The 19,928-nt window shown below is 31.0% G+C and overlaps 1 protein-coding gene across 1 annotated transcript in view; it reads left to right on the top strand.

Annotated features, from left to right (window-relative positions):
- Positions 1 to 19,928, top strand: part of LOC121121660 (uncharacterized) — an 80,023-nt gene that overhangs the window by 45,162 nt on the left and 14,933 nt on the right. The window contains exon 4 of the mRNA XM_040716626.2: positions 588 to 737. Coding sequence (XP_040572560.2) covers positions 588 to 737 — 150 coding nt within the window. The remainder of the gene's footprint in view (positions 1 to 587; positions 738 to 19,928) is intronic.

Below are 19,928 nucleotides of genomic sequence, written 5' to 3'. Positions count from 1 at the left end.
AACTTAAGAAATAAATTTTTTTAAATTTGATATATTCTTCACTGGATATATGTGGCACATCAACATAAGAACAATCTTGAACAAAAATCAGGAAAATAATATAGGCCAAGAAATTTTTTTTACTTCATAGCTCAATATAGCCCAATTTATGATTTATATAAATTATGGGCTTTGTAATGAAATTGTGGCTAAAGGTAAGGTACCCAAGAAATTTAGCTATAGTTTAGTACATTATTTGATACAAGATACTTATATTGCCCCCCATATGCCACTTTCATATTAAATCTTTCAATTTATCCTTCTTTTATTGTGACGATTAATTTTGACTACTTAAAATGTGATTTGCGGCCCCTCACAAGGATGAATAAGAATAGTTTGTTGATAGCTTGTTGAAAAATACAAATGTAATCCAAACTGAATTTTGATAAAAATCATTCTTGTTTCCTTTTGTGTTGATTGGCCGAATATATTTGATTCATGGAAATCATGACTTGTTCATTTACATAGGTTATACAAAATATATTAAATCCAATACCATAAATAGGATATCAAAATCTTTGCTTGTTTAATGTACCCTCTTTTTTCAGGGAGAGGCCTCATCCTTTATACTATATTGTTTTTGTAATAATTATATCGGTATCACTGAATGCACGAAAATATTTTGAATTCCAGTCCACCTCTGATGGAGATTATGAAACTACCTCAATCATGGAATATCCAACTTATATTATGTTCAGGTATTTATTTCACAAATTATCAATTAGTTAAATCATACATAGTTAATTATCTTTTTTTAAATATTAATTAATAGCAACAAAAGTGCTTAAGAAACAAGTATAAACAGATTAATTAGTTACATAATATTATTGACAGTAATTGAAACGTATATTTATTTAAAATGCGCTAATAGAATTTCGTTCTTGAAAATGTGAAGACCTGATGTTTTTATATGTTCCTCTAATTAGTTTGATGGCTTTGCACTGATTAAGTAGAAGTGAACCATGAACCATGTAATACTACAAAGTTGGTTATGAAAGGCTCCAGTACATCCACTACAAATGAGGTGGATGAACTGAGAAATTACAACAATGAAAAAACATACTTTCATATTGTCGTCTATTTGTGATATTTTTATGAAAAAACACTCAATATTGGGAATTATATGGAATACAAAAGATGCCCCTTATTCAAACTGGACATTACTAAAAAGTATGTGTGTTCTTCCATTTACCAATGGAAAAGATTCAATCTTCAAAAGAGAACTGAGCTTTATAATTTCCTAATTATTCCTAATATACTTTATACGGCAAAAAGCTATTCCCTGGTTCGCTGAGAAACAATTGAAAAAGATAATTGAAGACTAAAGAAGTTATTTCAGTGGAGCTACATATATACTCTGAAAAGACCTAAAAAGAAACTAGGAGGTACATTGGCCTTCCGTCGAGAATTATGCCAAAAATATTTATTGATCTATCCAAGAATGCAGAGACTAAGTGGCGTTAGTCCATTTTCTCTATCCTGATTTATAATTGGTTGATGCTAGATACTGACTCGAGTAATAAAATCATTTTGATGCATTCTCCTTCCATGGCAGCAAGGCAGATAATTATTTGAAAAATACTCCGAATTTCACAGATTCCTCAACAATTGACATTGTGGGTCGAAATTGTGGCAAAAAGTTATATATACAAATAGGTTAGACCCACAAAGGATAGAATTGGAGGCTTTATCGAGAAATATTATTACAATTCACAAATTTCACGATGGGTCAGTCTTTGGTTACGGAAAATTTATCTTGCCACTGAAAAGAGAAGCATTACATAATTTGCCGCCCCTACCATGGCACTTGGTAATGAGTTACTCGTCTCAAAGGGAAGCAGAAGCTACAAGAATATGTGACTTTTTTTATGTATTTACCTTGTGCATGAGCAAACAGAATTATGATCTCAATCTCGAACATAAAAGATATGAAAAAATTTACCGCCAAATTTCATAAGGCTGCATTAATTTAACTCTCCCTGCAAGGATTCTGGTAAAATATTTAATTCAACAGTATACAATTTTGCCGGATACTCGGCTCTCAAAATTGTAAGAAATCTCTTCATCACACTGAATGTTCCGAAGATTACAGAGACATTTGTCATTTCTTTATTGTTATTTGGACTCCCTTTGAAAAGCTAGAATGCTAAACATCGAATATTTTAATCTACTATTTCAAGATGCAAAAGCTTGATTGCAGCTAAATTAACTATTGCAGAGCCAATTAGGGTAGAAAATCTTAGACCAATAATGATTGCAACTGCAGCAAGATCCTTTTTTAATCAAGATTCTTAATATTGGTTTAACTTAATGAAGCTATGCTGGAGATTTCATAAGATATTAACCATCTTGTTCCTATAAAAGTTTAAAGTTCCTAAGTCGATAAGTTCGAAATCTTAAAAAGTTTCAAAATGAAGCAATCTCACATATTTATTCTATTGTTGTTTGTTTTTCTTTATTTTTTATTTTCCAATAGTTTTTAGTTACTTAATTAATTTCACAATTTAGTGCTTATTAAATTTAAAAGCCATGCATTTGAAGTCATATTTTTTAACAATTGCAAAAAAGTATATTTTGTCAAGTAATTTTATGAATGATTGTATGTCTCAAATATCAGAATTATTTTCATGGGAATAACTTTTTTTCTAGAGACCTTATTATAAACTTAAGTGTTTATTTAGATATTTTTTGAAATGCCATCTCTTTAAAATGAATAAAGCTGGAGAAAAAACAGACACTCATATATTAGATTAAAATTGTTGAATGTATACTGACATCTAAAAAAGAGGCCTGTGATTTCATAAAAACTGGGATTTATGAATTTCACAGGCTATATTTTTAAATATATCTATATATTTGACTATTTAAATGTAATAAATACTTTTTTACCCATAAAATATGACAAATATTAGACAAATAGCTTATTGAACTTATGTTATGTCATTGTAGTAATTTTTGAGTTATTCAACCCTAGTGGGAACGCTTACAGGTTTCTAATATTATATGAGAAAACATGATATTATAATAGTTACTCCATCTCACCTAGAAATGGTCTTTGAAGTATATAAATATACATAATGTATATTTCCTTCGCTATGAGGGACCGAGTATCAATCCTATGCTCATGGAGTTCAAGTTAATAATTTCTTCCCAGTCCACTGTTGATTAAGTAACGTTTCTTCATATTAAGTTTATTAGTTACTAGCTTCTCGGAGTTATAATGTGTGGATGAGCTTTTCTTTAATGATATAGTCATTTTTACTACCCTTTTATTTTATTTTTAATATGGCACGCTGAGCTATAACGACATACACTCGTTGTTAAAAATGAGTTCTCGACAGACAGACAAAACTTCATTTTATTGATTCTCACTCTAAGGCTATGGTCAACGTGATAAGTCATTAAATGACCAGTATTTTGTACTTGTTCTAGGTATGCTCCCTAAATGCACTTTCGCCGTAAGTAATTTTGTCACAGAGAAATTTTGCCGTAGAACGTATTCACCAAATTTGGATTTGTTTTTATGCTTAAACTTTATGTTTACTGTTTGTGGCGAATGAATTGTTCACATCTTGTAGCAGTGAATTCTGAAATTAAATGGGTTAGTCTTTTTTGGAGTAAGTAATACTCTCGGACAAAAATGTAAAATTTTTTTTAATAAAAACAACCATACAACCAATATTTTATATATTATACTTTCCAAAAATCATTTTGTAAGGATCTTGTACCCTTTGGAGATATTCAAATAAATAATGATTAGAGCAACCGACGGCTTTTGCCAAAAAACTTGTTGTTCATTTTACCATTTTAATTTTATAGAATATACAAGAGATTGTGCGCAACCTTTTTCTTCCTGATAAAAAGAAGGGCTATTTTGTCATAAGGAAGCATAATTAGTAACTGACGTGCTAGACTAACATTTGTACCGATTTACTGCCCAATAGTGTGAGCTTTTATTAAAACCGGTTTGTAGGGGGATGGGATGAGCCCAAAGAAAATTTTGGACGTTTAAAAGAACCACACTTTGCATAAAAATAGATATTTCATATGAACATTATATTTAATTAAACAAAAAATAAAAATAAAAACTAGTAACAATATATATTAAAATCAAAAATACACCCATAAAAAAGATTTCAGATTAGATGTGTCATTTTCCATTCACATCTCCAGCACTTCATGGCTTCTTTTGAGGAGTTTGTCCTTACCAATAGATATGCAAGATTCGTTACTCCTTGCTGTGTAAACAATAAATAGGACTTTCGTAATTATCAACGTAGGCTGCTATATATATTTCTGGCCTAATAATGAAAATGCAAATATTTATCTTCAAAAATAGTTTTATTTTTTTTCAAAGCATTCTCCAGCATGATTAATAAACTTTTGCATGCGCTCAAACCAATTGTCGCAGCTCTTTTTCCACTCCGATTGAGACACCCCAAAAACATGATTTTAAACGTTTCAACAGCATCTTCTGGCGACGAAAATCGCTGACCACCCATTTTTTTTCTTTATGTGCGGGAATAAAAAGAAGTCATTGGGTGCCAAGTCAGGGCGGATGACCCATCAATTTGGTCTGTCAAAAATGCCCTGGTTTGAGTCGATGTGTAAGAGCTCGCATTGTCATGGTGAACCAATCGACAAGAGCCTTCCTTTGAGCCATTGTCAAATTGTGCGGGATCCAACGAGAACAAACCTTTTTACGGCCAGGTGTACATGCAATATCAAATCTATACTGGTGGAAGAAATGCCCAATGATTCCTCTATCTTACAGTATGTCACATGACGATCTTGCATTATCACTTTACGCACGGCATGAATGTTCTCTGGCACAACGTCTGTTTTTGGACGACCTTCACGGAATTCGTCCGTAAGCTAGCGTTGGCCACGATTGAACTCATTAAACAAGTTTTTCATAGTGCTATAGAATGGTGCTTCATCGCCATCTGAAGATATTAGTTCATTAATGCACTCTTGTCGTGATAATCCACGTCGAAAGTTGTGAAAAATGATCGCACGAAAACGTTTACGACTTAATTCCATTTATTTTTCCTAATCCATTTTTCAAGTCACTGTAAACAACACAAATGATGGTCGTATGTCAAAACATTCTGATTATGATTATGCTACAAAAATGTCAAACTAACCAAAGGAAATGTCAAATTGCACCTTGCAACACTAGGTGTAGCCTAGGCCAGAAATATTTATAGCAGTCTACGTACTCTGTTTTAAAGTGACATTTGTGAGCTGAGGGTGACATTACAAGGCAATCTCCAATCGTTTTTGACGATTTTGATATTCCCTCAGAAGCTTAGTGCTCATGTGTACTAAGTAAACTACTTTTGGGTAATTGTAGAACATGTGTGTAGAAGTCTCACTACTGGACTTACAGAATGTGCAGTCTCTCTCTATATATTCAAAGCTCTATCTATTCATAAGAAGGGTTAAAGTAGCCATTCCGCAGCAATACTACTTTTCTTTTGCGTCTATAATTTTTTTGTGTGTGTTTATGAGTAGCTCTTCCGACGGCTTACAACCTAAAGGAAGGAAACGTTTACATAATATATCAGCTGACGCTTGAAAGAAGTATGTTTTCCAAATCCATGCAGCACGGCTTTATAAATTCTATAAAATATAATATATAAAGTCTATAAAACTTTGCAGTATGCGGCTTAATTAATTTTTTGAACTACACAAGAAAGTTTGAAATATTATTTTATTGAATGTGTCATTTCTCAAGTTATTAATAAAATATATTAAGTTTTCTTTTAAACGTTATTTTCAACTTAAAATGAACAAAGATGTTTATTAGTTTAGGAAGTATTCGTGAAGAGCAAGTTAAGATTGTAAACTCAAAGTTGTAAAGTTAAAAACTCTTACTTTATTATTATTAATGAGTTAAAAACTTTATTTTCTATTTTTTTAAGAGGGTCCAGAACCAAAAATAATCAATTATTTAAAAAAAAAGTAATTATAGAAAGTAGAAATTTGTTTTTGAATGTGTACTGGAGAGAGTATGTATGAAACATTAAGAAACGCTTTATTCGACAGATTTGTATCTATCTATATTATACATAATTAAAAAAATAAACTCAATTTAATCGATATATAGGGTAGGGATTTTAAATTTGAAACAAGCTTGGACCTCATAATCTTGGCAACATTTTGTTTCATAAAGACAGTATTCTTCTTCCACATTTCATACTTTTATAAACGAGTTAGTATATATCATCCCATTCCCCACACCATAATTATCAAACATTACTTAAGAAGTAATCAGTCTGCCTTTTTCTCGATTGGAATATCTGAGGGCTTCAGAGTTTTCAGATTGCGTTTGAGTGATTGTCGGTGAGACGATTCACCGAAATTTAAAGCTTCACATAATGGAGATTGCATTTTTAGTCTCACTTTCTAATTTATTATCCCGATTGATAAGGGGAATATGACTTGCTGAAGTTTCTTCATGTCTTGGAGTTGAATGTTCTGTGTTCTTTTCAACGGTAGCTATGATTTAAGAAAACAGTAGACCAGGGGTAGGTAACCTTTGAGACATGGAGTGCCAACTTCAACATTTCTAATCAATGAGTGTGCCATTATCAACAATAATGGTAAAAAAACACAGAAACTACGGAAATATGTCCTAATTTGTGCGTGCCAGTGAATATACGTCTGTGTGACAGGAATGGCACGTATGCCATAGGTTGCCAACCCCTGCCGTAGACTCTCATCCATTTTGGAGTATAATGTGAGCATATTAAGGATTAATAGTTGGAAGTTCAAATTCCTCAACTAACGGCTCGACATTACTCTTTAACTTGAACATCTTTTCATAAAAACTGGTCCACCATTGCTTTGCAGTTCGGGGATGGAATATCCACTCTATATTCTCTGTTGGTGATGAAATATTCGTTCATTCAGAGCTTAATAAGTAATCGTGCAAAAAAAAAAAAAAAAAAAAAAAAGACGTTATAAAATGCAAAACGTCTTAGAGAACATATTTCCAGTGACTCATTTTTAAATCCTTCAATCTCCATGTCAACTAAGTGGACTACCATATAATTCCATTAGATCTTTCTGTTTGACTGGATTATATAGAGTCTAATGACTATTTTCTGTGCCTTTTTGAGTTAGAAAGTCCTTCAAAGCCTTAGAAATGAAAACTGCCTCTCTATCAATAAAATGTACAAAAAAATTATTTAAGAAACTCAACAAAACTATCTCTTATTAAGATAAACACAAGGATATGCGATGGGAAACGAGTATTTTCGTCAATTACAGTCAAAATGTACTTATTCTTTTTCCTATTCGGGATAAGTTCCTTGAAGTCCATACTAAGTTTTTCAGTGGACCTTGTAGATTTACTAAGAGTTGACATTGTCAGATTGTAGAATTTGGGCTTTAACTCTCTAAAAGGCCTACAAAAATTAATTAATTTATTGAGTAGGGTATGTTTTGCTTGTGATAAAATGGGATGACCAAGCAATGTAACGTTGGAAAAGAACGTTATGTAGTTGATTGAGTTTTTACAAATATATGAGAATTAACTATATTAACTACAGAATTCAGTTTTCCAGTCATAACTAAAACAGGATAATTCTAATCGCCAACACATATTTATTTACTTTTACATGTGTGCTTCTGATTCAACACATATGATCAGGGATGAATTGAAAATTGTAACCAAGAATTTAATGTCCCAAATTACTCTTATCTTCCATCTCAACTGAAAAATGCATTCTTTCCCATGGAAACAGTAATCTTGAAAAAAAAAAAAAAAAAAAACGTCTTGTCCTACATTTTGGTTTAATGTAACTTCAAAAGCGTAGTCAAAGGCATCAGTTTATGGATATCGATGATCGATTATACCAGAAACATAATTTGCAATTTCAAATTTACAAATTTCTTAATTGGATTTTTTTCTATATAAAGCATTATTAAACCTACATTCAGACACCAATTTCAGCTTTTGACCTAAATTTTTTCCAAAGTTATGGCAGATTATTTATTTTTAACGTTTTCTACTCCTTAACTTTTCAAAATTTAATGACCTTATAATGTGACTATATATAATCTTCATATCAAGTTAGATTAAACTAAGATAAGTCTTCTGGAATAAACAATGCATCGGGATATGAAGAAGGCGTTCACTTTGTCTTAATGATCGATTATATCGGAAACTGCAACCCTGTAGCTTGCGTCTATTTTATCAGGTGACCGAATATGTCCGCGAGAAATACCAGTCTGCAATGGAATACCTCATCAAAAACATCAGATTTAATATCTATTTCGTTCCTTTCTTTCGAAAATTTGGTAACTTTGGGGAGCAAAGGTACAAGCCGATGTAGCATATTGCCTTTGGACAACCATCAAGCGGCATTGTGGAAAAGCCTTCCTTTTTTAGTCAGATTACATATCCTGGCACAACCGTCGAAATAGTCTTGTTCACTTTGACAAAATACATATACCTGATTGCCATCTCATGTGATTCATTGAGAAATAATGTAAACTATTCTTGATGCGAGCGCCACCTGTGCAGGCATGGACAGACTTGCGCCAGTTGAATCTTTCCTCCTCAAAAAAGAGATTGACGAGCTGCGTGAGATTGGCTGCTTGGGTTGTTGTTTCCAGTGGGCGGCAAAACAGGAAATCTTAATACTCCTTAATAATTGGAGTTCTGATACCGACCTATTACACGACAGGAATGAGTTTGCAAGGAGCCATTGTTGACATTTCTAATCCAACAGTGTTGTCAGTTTAATCCAAACATGACAAACAATATCTCATATATTGCTTTTTTTTTATTATTATTAAAACAGTTTGTAAATGGTTGTTATTTGAAATTTATTTGAAAATTTGGAGATATTGGTTGAAATTGGGGAATTTTGAAACAGTGGTTCTTCCGTCTGACCGGTAGTTCCCCACATGGCAACTACGCCATTCCCCACAGTTCTACATAATTAATAATAATACTTTTTTTCATTTAATAGTCTCAATGAGTTTGACAATTTTCCCATTCTTATAAATATTATGCATATTAATTGACAAAGTGGCTACTTTAAAAAGTTGGTTGCAAAATTGTTGGGGGTCATGTAAATGAGAGTAAAATCTGTCAGGGAGCGAATGGAGGTGCATATGAAAAACTAATAATGATGGTATGTATATTTTTCAATTAATTATTAACATTGAGGATGATACTTTTGAAAGTTGCCACTTGCTATAGTCAAATGAAAGTACTTGACTAGTTCATTGTATTACTTAAAGTATAGCTTGATTTCTTTTGTACATCCTTTTTATGAGAAAAATGCGACAATGCAAATTCACTTACTTTTTTTTTCATGAACATCAACATGAGACATTATTCAAAAATATAAATCATAGTTTGATAAATATAACAAAGGCACGACTACCAACAAATACCCTTGGTTACTCATTTATTCGATAAATTACATCAATAGGTTTACATTAGACTGCACACATAGTTGTAAATTATAAATTACCAAATATCTTCAAAATGAGCAAATATAACAGAGTCGATTTATCATTTTTCTCCATTCTAATGGAACGAGATAACACTCATATGGCTGAAATACACTAACAAGGGATTGAATCGATAAATACACAAATACATTGTCGTCATAATAAATATAGCTACGTGCACTACATAAATGATAAAAATATTTAGATAACTTTTAAAGAATGATTTTTAACAAATTAACAAATAAAAATATTATATAAGATATTTAATTGAATAATTTTTTATTATTTATATTCCTAATGCAAACCCTATTAGTCTATGTGTTTCATGATTTATGTGTCGAATAAGAGCTCATTTTAAACAATGAGCTCATAAAACAAGATGAGCAGGAAGTACATACTCGTATATAGTATGGTGTTAGTCCTTATTTTATTCGATTTAGCCCATTCCAGTCTTCAGGTCGATCCTATTAATCTTTAGAAATCCTTCGTTAAGACTCTCAGTTTTTTAGACTGCCCTTCGTCCTTTTCCTCTGGAATATATAGAACTGATTTAAAAAAGAGGTAAGACAGTTAAGTGACGTCATCATATGGCTCTACTGGCACATATCAAGATAACGTTGAGTTAGTAGCATCTCTAGGAAGAAACATACCAATTTTCAGCCATGTCCGTCTATTTCTTTTTGTTTGCCATTAAGTTGAATCGACCCAGAAAGATAATGGAGATTGTCTTTTGGATTTTCAAGAAATATTCTTTATCGACTATCTTGAAAAGGATAAAACTATAACAAGTGTATATTATTCATCGTTATTAGACCCTTTGAAAATCGAGCTGCAAGAAAAACGCATATGATTGACCCACAAAAAAAGTCATTTTTCATCATGACAATGTACCAGTTTACACTTCACAGTTGTGGTCGCAAAATTAATGGAAATAGGATTCCAACTCGAGATGCCCACATCACTAGCAATCTCAAGCACCTTTACTCTTTTGTCATTCATCACCATATCATGGTTTTTATCAATGATTTCTGGAGTAGTAAACTCAACATGGTGTCCACAAAAATTCAACGTCAGTTGTGATCCTATGACCACTTCAAAACTTTTTAAACCACTTATTAACTGTTTTAATCGAAGGTACAGGGTTCCCATAATGTTTAACAAGTTCTCTTTTTGTCTCTTGAGGCGTTTTGCCTTTCATAATGTAATTACCCGTGAAATTTGATGAGTCAACACAAAATATCAATCTTAAAATAATTAACAACTACCTCGTACAATTAATTATCTAATTGTAGTTGTTGTCGGTTAATACTACTTTTGAGTTGTAAAAATAAAAATTAATAATTGCATTTATGTACTTATAGTAAAATAATAAAAGATATAATATTTTTTTGGAAAAGTTATCTTTTGTAGTTTGTTTTTAAACTTAATATTTTCTTATTCTCCTACCAAAGGTAGATGAAGTAGTAAGCCCCCCTCTATTATCGTCCCAGGCTTAGATAATACATAAAAAGAAATAACTAATTACTATTTGTGCAGTCCTGTATTGATGGACCTGTACAAGTAAGCTGAGAACTGAATAAATGACAATTTTTTTTGAGTGAGAGGAAGGTATAGAAAAAGAAAAATATACATGCGACAAAAGTGCAATGATTAATCTAAGGTATCAACTGACAAAAGGGAAATTATATAACTCCGCATTTATTCATTTTTCTTTCATTCTTAATTGACAATTCCAAATAGAAAATTATATTTAATTCTGGTTGCCTCTCATGCTATAATAAAAAGTTAGCTAATCAACTTCTTTCCTTTGCTGACGTTGAAATTATAATACTCCCGAGATAAATTAATGAATACCTTGGCATATGAGTTAAATTAGTTTCTAGAATTCAATTTATCCCAAAAGACAGGGCTGTTCTAAATTAGTCAAATGTAAAAAACATTAATATATTTTATAATTATCCAAGAAATGTAAAAATATATCATACTGCAAATAGTAAAACATATTAAAGTACCATTTGAAATGGCTGCCATTTCCCCTAACCACGGCCCAAGAACACTTGACAACACTAGTACAGATGGAAAACAATATGCCCTCCGGGATATATACCCATTAGTCTCAGTTGCAGCCAGAGATTGTAAATGTGAGTCACTATATGACTTCGTTGAAGACTCACATTGAACATCTCCTTAACTTTCAGTTCCTTGATTTTCTTCTTCAATCTCCCTATCAAAATAGTCAACGATAGATAATTGGTGACCAATTAGTCTCTCAAATTGTAGGCCATGTTTTTGTCGTCATTTAGTTTAACAATTATTATAATCACGTCTAAACTTCAACGGATGCCCTGCGCTTTGCATAACAAACAGCTAGTTATTCTTGACAACATACAAGAAGGTATTGCTACTACATTCATTGTTATGTTGGAAAAAGTCAAAATCCAAAGATCGATTCAATTTTAAAGCGCCGAACAGGAAGATGAGCAATATTAGATTATCCTACTCATTGCGAGAAAACATACTTCATGATTGAAGGGGTAGAACCTATTCTTGGTGATATGGCAGATCCGCAAGTTATGGTAATGGACGTTCAATTGCAACAAACATCTGAGTAGGAAAATTAGCTCAAATCTCCTTTTGTTGTAACTAAAACGCTTCAAGCAGGAGATTTAATCTCTCCAACATTTTTAAGGGTTGGAAAAGTTCGGGAATATAAGTTATCAGAAAAAAAAGAAGAAGAAAAACAAATACACTCCTTACTGCTGTACAGGGAGACCCAATGCCTCAAATACTTAAGATAATTTTACAAATTTACAAGGCTAAACCTTGTGTACATGAAGTTGCAATCAGAATTAAAGTACTGAAGGAAAAGGACGCATCAAATAAGGATGTGTTGGCAAACTTTTGAATCCCTAGATTCATCCAGTAAAAATACCCACGATGAAGAAATTGATTTTGAGAAGTTCTTTGACCGAGAGGAATAGGTAAAACATCACCGAATACACATTGATTCTTCAGTATCATCCGATGCAACCATCCATACCTCTACGTCAGCATTAGCAGACTTCAAAAATGAATTTTTCAAGGCTTTAGAAGACGTGGAAAAGATTGACAGAAGATCAAGACTAAATGTCAAAGATACAATCAGCAAATATAAACTATTTCTCAAGCAACTGCTAGAACTGGTACAGCACTACCACCTACGCAAGTCAGTGTAAAAATACTTTCTTTAGCGATATAAATTGTCCGATTAGATTTAAGAGCTTATTTGAAGAAGACTAGACGGACACCATATTTTTTTTGAGGACAAATTCTTCATAAAATTAGAACTAATTTATTTTTCTTCAAGTAGTTTTTTATGTCAATAACAGATCTATTTTTAAATTAAATTAATGTTTACATCAAGTTTTTCATTTGTTTACTTCTCTTACCTATAGATATAGATATATCTTAGTTATATAACGTTTAATTAATTTAATTTGTTCTTCATAATATTAAATATCTTATATTCCAAATATTTTCTTTAAACCTGGCACAATTATTTACTAAGATATTACTAATAATCCCCTATAGCTATAAATTTAATCTATATTTATAGTCTTTAGACTCAAATGACTCAATAGTACTTAAATAGGCTATAAAATATATTATTAAAAATGGTGTGGTGGAAACGGAGTCGGAGTTGGGCATTTTTTGTACCAACTCTGCAGCCTGCTTAGCACAGCCAAAAAGGGTTGAAAATAAAGTTACTCAAGGGGCATTTCATGTCAAGTGTACACACTTTTTGGAAATTTTTGACATGGTCATCACCGATGTTGACAATTTTTAAAAAAGGATGTCTATACCAACAAAGAGACAACATACGTTTTGTAGATTTGTGGAGATGCGAAGGCCCGTTTGGGAGCCCCTAAAAGTTTAGCCCTTTTGAAAGACCTTTGAACTTGAGTAAGACATAACTCCATTTAAAATACACCAATTTCATTTTTTTTTTTGCAATAAAATACTTTCATGAGCATTAGTTTTTAACTCATATTTAATGGAAAAAAAACACAATGGACACATTATTGCAAAATATAAATAATTGCGACCTAGCCACACCTTCAAAATTAATTTTACCATTTTTTTGTAAGAAATTTAACCTACTTATATTCTATATGTGTGCAAAAATTATAGCGGGATCTCAATGGGATTACAACTAGAAATGGTCATAATGGCCAATGGTCATTATTTAAAAAATAAATAATTCTATCTTACTTTACCTTTCTATCCCATAATATATTTTTTAAATAAAAAAACAGAATTTACTATTATTGTGATTATGACCTTACTCAGTTATAGGCCAAAATGAAAGTAATCTAATTGAGATCCCTCTTTAATTTTTTCCTCACAAATTTTGATTTTGAATATATTAAAATTATTACAAAAAAATGGCAAAATAATGTTGAAACTTAGCTGGGGCGTCATTTTTATATTTTGTAATAATATTTTCTTATTATTTTTTGCACAAAATTCATTTTTTTATTTATAAAACATGAAAGTATTTAATACGTTAGACAAAAAAATGAAATTAGTCTCTTGTAATGGAAGTAGAGCAACATAGCTTCCTGTAGATTAGTTACAAAGAGCTTGAAGATGAAAGAAATCAATAGTAATAATATATGCAGGAACTACAGCAATGTCGATCCTTAACTCTACTCTGAGTCCAATAAAGTCTTACCCTTAAACCCCCCCAAAGAATCCCCGTTAAATTTTAACTGGGCCAACTTTTTTTAACTATAAATTTCTTTAAAAAAAATAAATAATCGCAAACATTTATTATTCTGAATATGAATGTGTTTGCAAAGGGTGGAAAAAGGTAAAGTTAAAACCATGTTCACATTCATAATATGCCAAGATGGACTAAACGACATCATAGGGAACAAGGGACAAAACACAATAAGGATCTACGTTTTTCCATTTTCTACAAAAAATAGTAATTTTAAAAATGAAAAGGAATATTTAATTTAAAAATAATAAAAATGCATTAGTAAATTATTTATCTTTAAATTAAAGATAAATATATATTGTAAATGTAATTTAAACAATTAACATTATTTTCTGAAAAAAAGGAAAAAATGAAATTTGATAAATAGAGAAATTTGTTTTTTTATTACTAAAAAAAAAAAGACGAAAAGGGGCCCCCCCTCATTTTATATTCTACAGAATTAATAATTGAAAGTAACAAAACACCACGTGGTTCCTAGAGGATAAAAGTGATGTGAAAAAAAGAACCACAAGACTTATTAATTATCCCAAATTAATTAGGTATAATATAAACATAACATTTACATACATATACGTGAATCGTTTGAAAAGTTCGTGCAAAGTCCCAGAAATGCTACTAAATAAGTAAATAATCCTGATATGTGCCAATATTGCTATCTCTTGGACTTTGCACGGACTTTTCAAACGACAATCATAGTTGTTTCAAAAGCAAGTTGTGCTATAAAAAATATTATTGTTATATGTTTTAGTGGTGGTTTTACTTTCAATCTAATACTTTCCCTTATTTCATGCCAAAGTTGGTTTTTGAGTTCCTATTTTAATTTTATTTTCTATTTCTTTATCCCAAATTCACATGTGCACATATAAAATCATTAAAGGTTAGTCGAAAAACACTTTAAAAAATTAAAATATATAACACAAAACAAAGGAGTTTGAAATATTAAAGTAATTACGTTACAAAAAATCAAAAATAACTTAATCATGGACTTTAAATTGGTTCCTCCGTTGTATATTGAGTGTGGAAATTTGTTGGTACCTTAAAATGTACATTATTTGTTGGATAAGCACGGAGTTGTTGGACTTTTATAAGCCAAAAATCGAATATTCTTTTCACACCTCCTCAAAAAATCCCTTTTTCTTTTGAATTTTATGTTTATATAGGCAGATGCCACATCCTTTACTCAAGCCCATCTGTCAACGTTTATTTTTATATTTATAGTTCTCTAACACAAAACTTTTATACAATCAGAAGGCTATAATTCAAATTATAAATATATAAAATACAGTTGGTAATTACAATTTTAAATGATTACTTAAAAAATTTCACACACAAACACACTTCAAAAAACACTTTTTGCTCATTTCCTATTGTTAGAGCACCTTCGACTGCTCTACTTCCCCTTTTCTCGTTTGGGAGGAACGTTGATTAATTAATAATAAGTGGACTGTAATATTTTCTATCAGATAACTATATTCTATTGTTATACACGGGAGTCTCAATACACACTGATAAATGCTCGCTAATGCAATATGAGTGAAGAGAATACCTTCCAATGTTCCTCCAATCACAATCCAGTGTTGTCTTATATATATATATAAAGAAACCCTACACTACAAAACACTCACTTGTTTACGATTGAACACCTATTCTTCTTGGCCATCCTGATTTTCTGGACTGCCTCAAGGTCACACCGACAATGTTTGTGATTCTTTTTGGATCAACATCTGCGTCGAGAAGATTCTTAACTCTTTGCCTTTTTGATTCACGTTCACTCATTTTTTATCCGATTTTGATCAATTTAATACAATGCACCAGAAAAATAATACAGGAATCGGAACATTGTTTGAGATGTAATCTGAAATCTGATTAGGAAACTAAATTTTACCAGTCCAATAATGGCTATATCAGGGGATTTAATTGTATGAAATTAGGCCACTTGATAGATAAAAGTCTACAGTTTACCTAATTCCGCCAGTAGTTGATTGGATATGTCTGGAAGTTTTTTTATAGCACAAATTTTAAAATGTGAATTTTGAATGTATTAGAGATATTCAAATGACATTTTCCTTACACTTAGCTGAGGATGACAGAACAATTTATTCATAGCCATAGACAAATGTATTCTCTATGTATTGTAGGTAACAAACTGAATATGTTGTTAATATTTAAATTTTTCCAGTCCTATAATTTTGATGTCAGCAGAAATATTTTTAAAATTTTTTTTGACTGTTATTAGACAGATCTCTGGATTATGGCTATAATTTAACGGAAATGTCTGTAAGTTGAGAAAACTTAACCTTTTTTAAAACACAAATTTTAAAAAGGCAACTTTGAATGTATTAGGCGAGTTGTTATGAAAACTTTTTTTTACAGCAAGTTGTAGCTGACATTTGTACGTTGTTTTAAATAGAAATCTTTTTTCTATATCTTGTAGCCTACTAAATTTGTACTTAGAAAACAGAATTTTGCAAGTATGACGGAGTTGTAGGTTGGCTTATGAAAAATAGTAAGCTAAAAAAAAAATAATTAAATTATACAGAGTAATTTGAAATATAAGAAATGGATAATTTAATTATTTAAAAAAAAAAAAAAAAAGAAAAAAAACCTCTAAAAGTAAGTATGATAATTTGATTGTGGCACCCTCTAGGTTTGTAACCTACCTCATTCGAGGCGTTTCCACTCTCTTAATGGGTTGATGTTGATTCTTCTCAAAATCTCATTTCTCAATCCATATTTCATGGAATTTCTGAGGAAAGCATTATCGACTAAACTACCTAACTCTATATCATTTATTTTATTCACTATTAAATATTGTGTAATCTCAGGTCGATTGTTTGAGAGAGAGGCATGAGATTAACAGAATCTTTTATGAAAACGAGATCTTACATTTTACACAACACCAACATTTAATAATTCCTTACATTGAAAAATAGTAAAATAATCATTTCATAACCTACATTACATATAATACACTACAAATTTTCTTAATGCATTGTAATCCCTCTTCCTAGAAATTATTTCATTCCTTTCATAGTAATAATTTATCACATTTGAAATACAACAGTCTTTCTAAGGTCTATTCATTCATTCGATACCAAACGGAGTTTTTCGTTGGTTTCTTTGAAGCCGTATCTAAGCTCAAGTTTTCCTCCAATCTTCTCTCTCACACCCCTCTCAATGTTCCTGATGATGTCTTCTAGAGTACTAAAGTACTAGAATATGTAATACATTCTCTTCAATGCAATTCCCACCATGTCAGCGTAATTAAAAAGCCTCCTAGTTAAGAAGACCAATATCCCATATTTTAAATAAATTTTCTTTGATCCCAAATCGTCTTGAGATAAAGAGGTACCTTCCCATTCTTCAATGCTGCACTAACAAACTTGTTGTTTAAATCATTTTTTTGCAAAGATTATCCTCATCCTAATATTAGCGATATTAAATGGACTCCTTTGTGTCGTAATTGGTTTAAGTGTACTTCAGAATTGAATTTTTGATCATAAATACCAAGGAAGGATTATTCTAAGTTTATCTTCACCTTTTTTGAATCCAAGAGATGTTATAAATTCACCAGTATTTTTCTTTAGAGAAACTCACAATCATCGAAAAAGGCAGCTCTTCCCTCCTCAATCTATAATATCTCCTGAGCGGGTTGTCCATTGAGCTACGTCATGACATAAATATATTTTATATTATGTTTCTAACAATTTTATAGATTTCCAGTTTTTTATTTATGCTTTATCTTTTCACCTTTTTAGGAAATCAAAAGCTCAAAAATACTTGAGACCTCCTTTGTCTTCGTTTGACACTTATTTACCATTGGATAAAGTATCTTTTTTTGATTTTACTCTGGGTGTAAAAGGTTTTGATAAAATTTCTGACACAATGGTGCATTAAATTTTTATAATGGTGAAATAGAGGCACCTCGGTTATATTTTCCTTGGTGAAGAATAATGCAATCCACCGTGTGAGGCACATAGGCGAAAAAGTAAATCAAATATTCACCAGATTCAAATATAGCTGATGAGAGGAGGAAGATTCTAGCTAATACAATTTTGGTTGGTTCAAGACAGCAAATAGATGATTTAAAAATGTCTTTGCGATCGATTTTGCTAAAGGCAAAAATAAATAAAAATAAAGATAAAATGCCGCTGATATGTTTGGATTTCCAGAAGGCTTTCAACTCGAAAAGAATATTTTTTCATCTTAGAAAAATTAAAAAAAAAACTTCTTGTGGTATTTTGCTCAGATCTACAAGGTGTAAGTCCATTATCGATATAAAAGGTGTGTTTAAAATAAGATTGGGAAGGGGTGTGAGACTAGGGGATCCATTTAGTCTAAATTTATTATAAATATGACGACTATACCTCATCAAGTCGTTCAAAATATGTAAGAAAGCCATCCTATTGGGGAATCCAATTTGTATTTAGAGATACAAATATTGAAAATTTAGACAGACTAGATAAAAAAATAGATTGTTCAATTCAAGAAATTAGCATAGATAGACTCAACAGCATACAGCGAATTAAACGTTGGAACATGTTTGTCATTCCAAGCGTGAACCATTTCCTGAGAAGTATGTTCTATAATAAAACCCATTGTTAAATATGGAGGCAGAAAGGGATAGAACCTATTGTTAACCTACAACTATAGGACTTAAGGCTCAATGAACACAATTTAATAAAGGTATTTATGGAATACCCAACTATTAATAGTCAAACGCTAAAAGCAGCATCATACGAGTTTCTTTAATGCCATTTTTTTACCTTTATATAAACATTTTACGAAACCAAATTATGTTAAGATTATTTTATAGAAGTACAATACCAATCAATTTTTATTTTAGTTAATTTTTCACCAATGACCAGTTTTATGTTCTTGTATCATGTGTATAGTTTTGTTTTACACAGTTATATCAGATTGATGACGTCTCATATTCTCCGTACCGTGAATAAACTGATCTTTTTTCATTCTTTTGTTTATCTTTAAATAAATTTTCATTGAAAGGTTCTGGAGAAACTATTTTTGTGAAAAATAATGTACTATTAGTTGGTTAAATAATTAGTAACTAGCAATTTTGTAAAGGTCTTAAAATTCGTTGTTTTTCCGTAATAAATCCGTTTCAAATTATCCTATTTGAACAAATTTAAGACAACTGTCCATAAAAAATTATAAAATGTTAAATTTTGTGCAAAAAAACATAACCAAAAATCCCCCCAAAATTAAAGTTTTTGGAAAGCAAATTATATATTTTTTTTCTAGAAATAAAAATCCTCATTTTTTTTTTTTTTTGGGGGGTGGGGTGCAGCTACAGTCCCTCCAGCCCACCGGCTGGATTCCCCTGAATAATGTACCACCGTAAAATCATAATACTATTATCTGTCCACCCTACGAAATATAGGCACATATGTGCAGTGTTCAGTCCCATTCATGTTACTATAAGCAATAATGTACTTATTATGATGGATAAATTAAGTTTTCTAAGAAGTATTCATCTTCTTCATTGGAGGAGGAAAAATCCTTAATTATAAAATTTAAAAATAAATTTAAATAATTTCCTAGTAAAAGGAAGAAAGGAGAAACCAGGCACAATACTAATCGTAAGAAAAGCCTTCATTAAAAAGAATAAATGATGTTGCTGAGATCCCTA

Source organism: Lepeophtheirus salmonis, chromosome 7 (assembly GCF_016086655.4).
Source record: "Lepeophtheirus salmonis chromosome 7, UVic_Lsal_1.4, whole genome shotgun sequence".
Classification (NCBI taxonomy): Eukaryota; Metazoa; Arthropoda; class Copepoda; order Siphonostomatoida; family Caligidae; genus Lepeophtheirus; species Lepeophtheirus salmonis.
The sequence above is the reverse complement of the archived record's forward strand: the minus strand, read 5'-3'. Positions and strand labels throughout refer to the sequence as shown.